The sequence below is a fragment of the Pectinophora gossypiella genome, chromosome 6 (genome assembly GCF_024362695.1).
Source record: "Pectinophora gossypiella chromosome 6, ilPecGoss1.1, whole genome shotgun sequence".
NCBI classification, from domain to species: Eukaryota; Metazoa; Arthropoda; class Insecta; order Lepidoptera; family Gelechiidae; genus Pectinophora; species Pectinophora gossypiella.
In genome coordinates this window covers 7,117,387-7,129,555 of record NC_065409.1, presented here as the reverse complement: position 1 = coordinate 7,129,555, position 12,169 = coordinate 7,117,387, and the positions used below count along the sequence as shown (strand labels likewise).

Below are 12,169 nucleotides of genomic sequence, written 5' to 3'. Positions count from 1 at the left end.
CACCTAATGTGTGATTTTAACTACTAAGTTATTTTTTTTCGTGAAAAATCATATTCGTTAATACTAACAAGTCTAAGATGGAATCCTGAATACATAAATGAGACATATTGAATTACCTCACATTGCCACACTGGCAGGTTTGACTAGTAGAAGTGATGCCGCATAATTTTCAATGCAGAATCGGCGGCGGCGGCCGAGCGCGGCTGCCGTTAGGCTTCGGGATATCTCGGAAGCTCAGCACCGCGCCTTCGTGCTCCGCGGAGTGATGCTTTGGCCGGCGCCCGCGCAACCACGGCGGCGGAGGGCCCTCGCACCACGTGCTTCGCGCCCACTCCTGCGGCTCCACGCCCAGGCGTGTGCACTCTCGCGCGTACGCTCGGTACGCTGCGCAGTGACACCGAGTACCCATACAACTGCAGGCATCCAACAAACACGCTTCCCGATAATTCTGTGGATTCATCATAGCTCCGCATCTAGCGAACGCTTCATTCCTCTCGAACCCTCGACACAACCGGCGCGCCTTTACCATCTTCGACTGGCGACAGCGAGAGGCCATGCCCGGCCGCTCCTGTCGGCGTGTGCACGCGCGCTTCCCTCCCACTCGCCACGACGACCCGAACCTCCACGGATCGTTCAATTGTCTACCGTCACGAGATTTCATATCGTCTCTGGCCACTGAATTGAAATTGCCACATAGGCCGCACAATTTACCTTTATAAACACTCGACACTGTCACTTCCAAAAAACCGTCACCGTCCCATAACATTTGCACGCCTATATCAGCCTTCAATAATACAGATCCATTACTACGAGTAATCTCAGCTATGCCACTTATCTTGTGAGGAAGCATCACTCTCTGACTATTCACCTTGATGCGCATCTTCTTTCCCATGTTAATCTTTGTCGGACCAATGCGCAACGTCGCCGTCCGTGTCCACGAAGAATGCGTGGTGTTCCTCGCATCATTCGATATTCTAATTGAAAATGTGTTGTTTTCACAATCCGACACTAGCTGATATTTGCATGAGCCTTGGAAACTGTAGAATTTGCCGTCGAATGTTTTGTAGTGCGGGTCTCCGAAGACCGTGCAGATTCCGTCGATGTCCACGCACTTCGGACAGCACTGGCCGGCCAGCTGGCGGAGTGTTTGGTCAGGAGGGCAGGATAGTATCGGGCATCGTTCCATGGCACAACGGGGTTCGCCACCGTGGCATTCACATGACTTGCAAGCATCCAACTGCCATGCTTCTCCGTCCTAGAAAGAAAAGTAAAATGTGAATAATTCACAGTTGACAAAATATAGTAGGAAGAAAATAATTCACACTCTTGAATCAATAGTGACGCAACTCCAAACTTGGGACTTGTTGTTCGAATTTAGTCAATTATACGCAATATGTCTAAGAAGGATAATATTCGAAATGATTTCATTCTATTTTTTTATACCACTGTAAAGATAGTTTAAAGTTATAAGAAAAAGTGACCATCAATTAACCCGTATGTACGTAATATTGTTGGAATTGCACAATATTCGTATTTTGTTAGGCCGCTTCTAAACGCGTGTGATAAATTTTGCAGCTGTATGTATACAATGTATGTATGTTTGTCCACGCATTTCCCAGATTTTCCAAATCGTATTGCAATTTGCAGAGCTTTAAAGATACTTTATTCTCATTAAAGACAATACATAAAGTCACTTGCATGAGACAAGGTCTTAAAAAAGTAATTACAAATGTTCACTCGCAGTCGCACATCACTGAACTAAATACCTATTAAATAATAGATAGGTATGCTTATTCAGAAAGCTAAAAAATATATGGAAAAAACATAAAAAAGACAAGTACAAGCAAAATAACGTACGTAATATAAAATAGTTTAGTTTAGTTTTAGTGTTATTGGATTAAGTATCGTCCAACTTAGGGAATAGTGCAAGTTTCAGCAAAATCGGCTTAGTAGTTTTAAATAAATAGTTAAAAAATATTATAACCGGACAATTACAATGATCTCGTTGATGTCTTTTGTATGAAGGAAGCCCTTATCAGTGTTAGAAGGCAATGTGGAGCCTTTAGAGGCCATTTAACAATATGTATTGCAATAATTCCATTTATCATTTACGTTTTAGGGAATAGTGCAAATTTCACTAATATAAATAGTGTGTCCCTTATCACCATAAGGTTCATCATATTCATCTTTGGACTTCGTATCAACAGTGGCTGCAAGTTGTCTTTGATTACTTGTGGCTCTGCCCACCCCATTAGGGATTACGGGCGTGAGTTTATGTATGTATGTATGTATAAATAGTGTGTTTGATATTTTCATATTATGAACGTTAGCTGGAATTACCTGCGTTTCCACTACACTCATAGAGATTGAGAGGAGATTTAATAGTGTAAATATATATCATTTAGCAGCAATACATCATGATTAATTAGTAACGGTCTGAGCGTAAATTAAAGAAAATAGGAAAACGGTCAAGGATGTATCGGACATGTATAAGGACTGCCATATTTGAATGTTTTGATAACGTAGTTACCTACTGACGTCATAATAGTTTAGTGTTACCTACTCAAGTTTACAATAAAAAGGGTCAAATATAAAAAGGTTATAAAAAATAACCGATTTCAAAATCTGTCTTATGAAAATCTTAACTCAACAACCCATAGTAGTATTTATTCTGTGTCAATAATTCCAAATTTTAAGTTATGTACCTGCACTATTGTTTTGAAAATGTGATTTATCACCCTTTATTAAATCGATAAGCTAAAAGGATTTTATAGTTACCTGATAAGTTTTCCCTCCGATGACGCAAGCAGCCTTCGCCTCCTCGACTTGCGGGCACTCGGGACAGCACTTGCCGGGTGCGGGCGGCAGCGCACGCGCACCGCACGTCAGCACGGGGCACGTGTGCCGCGTGCACACGGCTGTCCCATTCAGGCACGTGCAGTCAGTGCACGGGTCTACTCGGAACGGGCTTCCGTGCGCGTGGTAGTCCTTACCGATTATACACGGCTTCGACATCATTATGCCTGAAACTGAAATGATAAAAAAGGGGTTTATACCAGTAGAATAAGAATGAACTTGTGGCAGAGATGTGAATGTTAAGATGGATGCGTGGTGTGATCAGAATGGACGAGATTAGGAATGAATATATTAGAGAAAGTTTGAAAATAGCGCCGGTCACTGAGAAATTGATGAGCAACAAGTTAGCATGGTATGGGCGTGTGATGAGGAGAGATGAAAAGCATATTCCGAGGAAATTGATGAGTATGAATGTGGATGGATATAGAGGTAGGGGGACGTAGGGGACGACCAAGAAAGTGTGGCTGGATTGTGTGAAGAAGGATATGTGCGTGAAAGGAAGAGGAATACATGTTGTGCCGACCCCACTTAGAGTGGGATAAGGGCAGGAGGATGATGATGAATAGAAGGATATTAAACGATCTTGGCTTAATAGTTTGCAGCAATTTTATTTCCGTGTTAATTTAATAAACCTATACTGCTTAAATACTGTTAGTATTTGTTACTCAGTGTCTCTACAGATGCACCTCAAATACTATAATACCGTATGTACAGTCATAATAAATATCATGTACCGACTTTAGAACCGTGTCGCACTACCACATTTGACATTTAATGAGATTTGGGGTTTAATTTATCAAAAAAGTTAATGTGACGTGGTCTCAAAGTTTATCTCGTGCCGTACCCAATCGTACAAAAACAAAAAATGCAACACGTAGAAGTATTCCATCGCAAAGTTACATACTGAATTATGGAAAACTAACGCTTAGTATTATAACTTCGGCGTGTACCTTGCCAAGAATGTTCAGTAAATTGGTACTTACGCGGTAGGATCTTATCGGAAGTGGGGTGAGTGCACCGGGGACAACATTCCCCGGGCGGCGTGGCCTGTTGGTTGATGGGACACGGCAAAACGGGACAAGCCCGCTTGGCGCAGGACAACGCGCCGCGCACGCATCTACAGGACAAGCACGGCTCCTCGGGGATGCGCACGTCGCGTCCCTCCCACACGCGCTGCCCGTTGATCACGCATTCTGAAACCATAGCCAATACTAATTACTTAATTTCGTTGAGTATATAGTAACTTCAATTGAAAGATAATCGTAAATAAAGATAAAGTCTATAAAGTCTATCTAGTAAGGAGAAAAAGTTTTAATAGGTTACTACTAGCTAGACTAAAGTCTATAAGATTCTATTTAGACAAAGTTAATTCTACTATGAAAATGGATTCGTACTCCGAAGACAGAATTATCGTTTTTTGAAAGTCAAATTTTTCGTCCGTTGTTGGCTTTGTCCTCTCAGTGCCTGACAAAATAAAGGAGCAAACGCGTTTTATTGAATTAATGCATTTAATTTATACCAGGAGCGTCGCCAAAAGAACTGTAATTACAACCAATAAGAAACCAATTAAAATTCAGTCCTTCCCAATCCTTTTATAATCCTTTTATGGCGAACAATAAGGTGAAAAAAGTCCGCCATTGTTCGGTTAGAATGAAGAGAGCGAAGAGTTCGGGCCGCGACAAAGCGCATCCATAAATTAGTGAGGATGGACGATGAATCAATCAGAGGCTAAGCGGGGTAGGCTAATGAACGGGCCGCACACAGCGCAGGCAAGCAGCCGACCACCGGCAGCCACTGCTAAAACCTTAGCAAACAAGAATAAATTATCTCATCGGTGCTTTTTATTTTCATAGTTAGGTATTCGTTGAGCAATGCGGATTCAAATCGCAAATACTGCAAAATGTTTTCGTAGACTAAACATGAAAATTACAGTTTTCAATACTTTTAGAGAAATATTAACATATAGCTAAATTCAGAGCACTAAACGTAGTAATTCTCAAAATTTCCAAACTACTTCTTGAAGTTGTTATGAAATTACATTTTGTATCTTAACAGTTCTAAAAAACTATTAACAATTTACTAAAAGAAATATCTTTACATTTTACCTTCCGTTATGTTATGTCAAGCGAATAGGTACCTACTTATTTCCTATTCTTGATTCAAGACTCCAGGCATGTCTAAATAGTCTTTAATTCCCAGACAACAGTGTCAAGTGCACTCCATACAAGTGCTTTAGCTTTTAAAATACTCGTAAACAACTAAGATTACACATACACTTGTGTTACGTGAGTACGATTCATTGAACGTCCACTCAATTCTATGCGTGGCGTCGTCCGCGGGCCGTTCGCGCATAATATGAATTGTGACAATGACAACCAAGTGTCTGTCGTAAAACTAGAGACGACCAAACAAAGTAGATGTCCTTTTGTTGGCAAACAATTAAGTATTCATCGGCTGTACGGACCTTTCTTAGCGACTTGTAGACTTGGAGACTAGCCGTTATGTAAACTAGACGTAAATTATACTAGATGTACTTACTACCTATTGTATGATTATGTGACGCGCATGACACCCTGACTTTTGTACTTGTACTTGAATAAGCTACATAATAATTAATATTAAGGCCCTGTATTCGTACCATAAAATTAAGCATTTTCAAGCTCATTTTTGTAGATTTTGGCTTTCCGCAAAACCTAAATTGTACCATTATTACACTTTATCCGACTAATTACAACCGTAAAAAGCTCTACCAATCGTTTAGCAGGTGCTTAGGTACTTATTTACTTTCCTATGAACTTCAGTGCGTATTCCCCCTATCAATGCAAATCACGTCGAAGTAATGCATTGCTAATTCAATATGTGAGTGAAATAAACGTCATTCAACACGAAGTACCTACTTAGGTACAGCTATAGGTTACATAAAGAAGAAGTTGTTAATAGCCATATACTGTTGATAAAGCATTCATATCACGTGCTGCGAGTAATTATTTTAATTTCTCAGGTGTTGCGAGAATGGTTAATGATAACGACGAACCTCGAAACGCATTAGAAATTTTAAAAAGTATACTTTTTCCACCGCCTATTAAATAGTATTTACACGTAGGCACTTAAAAAACTTGTAAAAAATGAAATTCTCAGCGAACTAATTACTCGTCAAAAGACCACCGAAAAAAGATATCAACGCGATGATAAGACATAAGAATCGTGAAGATACACCGAGTATGGGGAGCAAAAAACCTAATGCACCGTTGGGATCATAAAACAAACAAACACGGCGCTCTCCCGGCAGCCGGCTGACGGGCGGTCCGTCGGTCCTACGGTCGGGGCAGTCGCGCCGACGTCGGTCGCTTTGACCATCGCACAAAAACCTCCCCGCCTCAACCTTTTAAGTACGTTGTTAACTTTTTGATTTATGGACAATAATAGAGACGCAACGCCGTGGGAGACTTCGACCACCACAAAATATATAATTTTAATGAACCCCCGTGAACACATAATAAGGCCTTGTTCTGCATTAAGATAGGAGTCATTTCTTTTGTCTCTGGGGGAGGCTCCGCGAAACGCGCCGGCCCGGGTGGTCCGCACGAAGCAATTTCACAATAATCTCGAAGGCATTCATTGCTAAATAAACAAAAAGCCATTTTCACTTTCATTGGCCATATAAACATCGGACAATCAACACTATACTGCACTTGTATCTGTTTTCTTAGCGATTCAATCAGACATTTTATGGCTTTACACTTAGTTATTTGCTAACACGAGATGATTGCTCCGTGTGATTGCATTTGGCGCCACCTATGTATCGAGAGATTAAATAAAACATTTAGAATGAATGTCGCGAACATTGTGTGAGGACATCACGACTTTTTGTATGAGTGTGACCTTCAGAAATGTGATACACTACGTACTTAATAATAGACAGATAAATAAATCACTTTGTTGTTCGATAATAGCAGTCGTCAAGTACGGGTATAGGTATGGAGTCGTAAGCGAGACGAGTTAGTGGTCCATTGTCTGAAGGCAGGCTACTGCGCAACAAGTCTTGTGCTATGCCATTGTCAGCCGGTGCGTGGGCGCACGGCGCTCGGCTACGGCCACCTAGCAGCCCTCTTCCTAGTTGACACATAACCGCATGCCTCCAGCGCTACTAGTAAATCTGACAAGCCCTTACAAAGTTTTGCTAGGTACCAAACCTGACTAGACAGGTGATCACAAACATTTTAATCACGGTTGAATGATTAAGCAAGAGCGGCGAGGTTCAGGGGATCTCGCTCCTGCCCGCCTAGCAACTAGTGGGTAATTAATAAAGTATAAACACAGGCAATAAAACGATAGATTGGAATGCGTCGGCAATTTTCAAAAGCAATTTCGTGTCGTCATCTCGTAAATTACTATTATTTGATATGGAATTAATAGACTTGTTAAGGTTTGGGAGCGGAGGTAAATTGGTGGCCGTTTTGGTTTTATTCAGTTCGCGTGTCGGCTCGTGTTTGTTTTCTTAAGGGAATATGGAGGTTGTTTTTTTGCCGCGCATGCGTCTGGGTGGGCGCACTCCGAGACGCGGCTGCGCCAGCGCCGCTCGGCAATTATACCCCTCGAACGTAAAGTACTCGTGGTGGGAAAAGGCAGCGTGAAAGGCAGTGCATTCCATCGGGTCATTCATTAGTTTTTATTTTCTCAAATGACTTTATAGGGTTTAATTTGTTGCTTGAATTGTTTACTTAGGAGTAAAATTGTGTTGAATGACTGAGTACAAATCATGACCGTGAGTTTGCATTCTCTACTAAAGCATATTTTTCAATCAATCAATAATGCTTTGTTACACAAAAACATAAACACAGGACATGTACAGACGAATAAAAATAAGCACAATAGGCGGCCTTATTGTTAAACAGGATATTTGATTTACAGGAATCGGTACAACACATAACATAAAGAGCTGCTTACCGTCACAAACAGGACAGTTGTAGTGCGTATGCCGCTGGTGTTTCGGGTGTGGGCAAGGGGCGTAGCACTCGGGCCGCGAGATGGTGACGACACCAGCTTCGCAGCGCAGGAGTCGGCCGTCGTCCGACCACTCCGAGTGCGACGCATGCTCCGTGCCGTTGTACCAGCAGCCCTTGCAGCGCGCGCAGCAACCCTCGCGAGGCAGCACCACGGCACAGTCTTCCAGCATCAGCCCGCACTCCTCAACGCCGTTGCGACATTCCACGAAACCGTTCTAAAAAAAAAACAATTTGTATGGTTATTTAATAGTTTTAAAGATACAGCACTAAGCACAGAAATGGATCGAATGACGTAATATACGATCCCGATGACCCGATTAGGTACTCTAGCCATAGAGGCAGCCAATCAGCTCGCGACACCAAACACATCAGGACCCTGATACCGACCCCGCCGGCGTGGTCGACGATTTCCCTCAATCAGCGCTTATCGCTATCGACCCACTAGGGTCGATTAATTCTTTCAAATATTTTTCCTCTCAGACAACGCCCTGAGCCAAGGTTCGCGCCCAACTGTGCATTCACAAGCCTGTTGTCATAAACGTTGTACCGGGTGAGAGCCTTCAGATACTCATCACATATTTCCGGGGTTCTTATTGTTTTCAGAAAGCTAACTGCAAGCTCTGCCTACCCTAAACAGGACTGCGGGCATGAGTATTATAAACATCATCATCATTATATCTCTAGCATTATCTCGTTTGTCACAGGGTCCGCTTACGTAACCTGAAGATTTGACAGGTCCGGTTTTTTACAGGTTAGGTCACATCCGAAAATTCATTTCTCGGGAATGTGGGTTTCCTCAAAATATTTTCCTCCGCTGAGCACGTGATAATAATTTTATGACTCAAACATGAATTTGAATACAAATTCGACAATCATTGGTTTAGGCATAATGTTGGATTCGAGCCTGCGACCTCAAAGTGAGAGGTAAGAGTCTGAGCTACCACGGCTATAAACATATAATTATATAAACGTATGTAGGTATTGCATACCCATTACAGATATTTTAAATCGTCAGAGTTGTTTGTTTAGACTTGCTAGCCTACAGTTGCAACAACAATTTACATCTTCGCCTCATAGAAGTTTACTCATAGACAAACCATAAATCTAGCAATAGCTTCTGTCAAGGTTTTCAACTCTTCATGTTCAATGTTTTATGATTATTTGTTGGTTATTAATTAAATCTTGAATGGGTTGTAAAAATCAACCCGTGACAAGTTATGTTTGAGGAAATAAAACAATTTTTATTGCTTTTTACGTACAGACAAAATGTTTTAATGTGCCAATTACGGCCACACGGCGTAGTGGCCCCGATTGCGGTTGGACTGATACGGAAATGTTATTATGGTTTTTTTTCCTTGTTCCCTCTTTGTTTTATGTATTATTCTGAACGTGGACTGTCCGATGGATGCTTTCGGCGTGAAATACTAATGAATGCACAGGTTAACGACCGCTTTGACCTTAATATTGAAAAAAAAGTAATGCTCCATGCATATACGTAGTCGGTAAAAGAAAATAGCGGCGAGAGATATCGTAACCTTATTTAAAAATCGTACTAATTATGAGCAAAGGGTTAAATAAAACCCCGTCATTTATTGTCGAGTTCACAAAAGTAGCCGCTACTTGTTATGTTATACAATTTATACTAATAGTCTAAATCATCAATTTTTCGTACGCGAATCCGTAATAGCCCTGTTCAGAGAACGCAAGACTTACATTCTTGTGTCGCGGGTCGAAACTAATCTGTTAAATTCGACTTTGAATCAATGTTCCAGGATTTGCTCGCCCAACTGGGCACCCTCAGCGCCCAACTGGGCACCCTCAGGCCTGTTGTCTTAAACGTTGTACCGGGTGAGAGCCTTCAGCGCTCCCCATTTGTCCGGCCAAGTAGTTAATGCCATCTGCGGCAAATCTAAAAAGTCAAGAAAAAAGGAAAGGATTTTCTCACCCCCTATTACGTGGGACTGAAACATAGCTGACGAGGAGTGGGTGCATATACGAAACACCTCTGCCTACCCCTTCGGGGAAACAGGCGTGATGCTATGTTATGTTATGTTTCGTACGCAAACTGTACTACTAGAAGTAGTAAGAAGTTTTATTACTAACAATCAATAGAGATTACGGATGAGGGGTTACATACAGCGCAGCAATAACGTTATACTGTATTTGAACAGCATTACGTGTAGTAAGGGAGAGGCCCCACGATGGTTGATGCTGCAATGCGGCGTCGCAACGGACTGTAAATTTTGAAAAATGCATTTCGGAGGTATGTGATCTAACCTATTGGGCTGGTTTTCCCTTTGCGGGTTGGGAGGTTAGACAGGCAGTCGCATCTGTAAAAACCGCACCTGTTAAATTTTCAGGTTAGGTACGTGTACCCTGTGAAAAAGCGGTAAATGCTAGGGGTGATGATCAAATATCATTTCATGCCACGACATTGCAAGTCGCAACGCATCGTGTCGTATGGCATGTAGTTATGATTTATACATATGCTCCGATGCGACGTCGTATGAGAACCACAAGGTATTCGTGTCTGCCGCCCTCTAAGGGTCAGCTCAGATCAAAAACAGTCGCGAGGCGCACACTTTCTGAGAACGTTAAATTAACTATATTATCATTCTCATAAAGGCAAAACCTACCAAATATTGTTTCGCAGCGTCTAAAGCTCATGCAAGCAGTTTGTCGTTGTCATGAAATATTGCACTTTATAAAGTTACGTAATTTAATGTATTTTTCATTGTTACCAGATATCCGCCGCTGCTTCTGGGGGGTTAAAATGGCCACATCGAAGCAATTCATCTAAGAAAGCAATGTTGCAATTTGACATTTGCGCATATAAAAGTAGGTGCAAACAAATGTCAAATAGCAATATTGCTTTCTTAGATGATTTGCTTCGATGTGGCCATTTTAAGTCCCCTGGTCTGTGTAGTAGGTAGTCAGTATTTGTGTTAAGAAACTCGCCGCGGGCGCACGACGGAGGCACTTCATCATCACTATCCACTATCCGCCATTTAGCTTGAGCAACACCGTTTCTGGTACCCTGCTGTTTCACTTACGATCCCCTATATTACGAACTGTGCTAAAGGGCACAATCTATATGTGACAGGAAGACAAACACTCATTGGCTATAAGTAATAGAAACGCGTTTACGAAGTAATTTAGTACAATAAAAAGCGTCATACTGTTCTGAGCAAAAGATAAATTCTACGTAGTATAGGTAATACTTATAATGTAATGTTTTATTATTAGAATCTACGTATCGTAGAAGTCGACGAAGAGACGTAATTAAAGAGTTACTAGTAGGTATATTGACGATGAATTTTCTATTCTTGTAGTATATTTTTATTTTAGAACATTAGTGCCTGCAATTCAGTTTCTTAGTATAAGGTCCTGGGTTAAAATGGCCACATCGACTATTACAGTAAAATATTAGGTAAGTACAAAAGTTATGTTAACACAACCTAAAAACAACCAGGTCGTCAGTTTTACTATTTCATATCTAAAACCATGAATCAGAAACCGAGATAGCAATTTTATTTTGTAAGTACAAAAACCGCACTTAGAGATAGGTATGTTGCGGTCACATTGTCATAAGTTGTGGGCTTCTTGTGATTCATCTAACGAATGTGGAAGACAGTAAGCGCGTAGCAACAATAAAGAGGATTACGCATGTACATTCAAATAAAGGGAAATATTATGCTAATCAATTCATGAGCGAATGAAGTCAGGACAACGCTTGGTCGCGAGACAACTACATAAATGACAAAGTGCGCACACGACTACATAGCGATGTATAAATTAAGTGATACGTAAACTTTGCAACTTGAAGATTGTATAAGTTTAATTTCGGCGAGGACTAAGCTCTGTCTATTTCCATAGAAATATAATAATAGTAGCCTTTTAATTCAAAATTAAGTTACATATCTGAGATTTTTCTTTATAAAATGTTTCTAATTTCGGTATGCTTCCACTGTTATGTTTTTAAAATATTCCGAACAAGTACTAAAGACACCTTTATAAACTCTACATAGAATTGATAGACTCCAAGTTACAAATACACTCAAAAACTGACTATCACACAATAATAATAAAACGGACAAGATAACGTTGCCAATTTTAGTTTAGTACAAAAGCAATCTGCCACAGGAAAGGCGTTTACTGAGGTCAAATGGGTACTCTATAGCGACTGTAATATACTTTCTTTGACCCCACAGCTGTGGCTTAACTCCCTTAATTAACTTTGTGATAAAGGCACTCGGCGAATATGAAATGCACTGTTTTATTCCATAACGAGACGCACAATATACTTG

The 12,169-nt window shown here is 41.0% G+C and overlaps 1 protein-coding gene across 1 annotated transcript in view; it reads right to left on the bottom strand.

Annotated features, from left to right (window-relative positions):
* LOC126367256 (BMP-binding endothelial regulator protein-like) overlaps positions 1–12,169 on the bottom strand; it is a 50,187-nt gene that overhangs the window by 1,832 nt on the left and 36,186 nt on the right. Inside the window, exons 4-7 of the mRNA XM_050010674.1 lie at positions 7,804–8,077; positions 3,840–4,049; positions 2,779–3,029; positions 117–1,255 (exon numbers count right to left, since the gene is read on the bottom strand). Of these exons, the coding sequence (XP_049866631.1) occupies positions 170–1,255; positions 2,779–3,029; positions 3,840–4,049; positions 7,804–8,077 (1,821 nt within the window). The 3' untranslated portion in view covers positions 117–169. The remainder of the gene's footprint in view (positions 1–116; positions 1,256–2,778; positions 3,030–3,839; positions 4,050–7,803; positions 8,078–12,169) is intronic.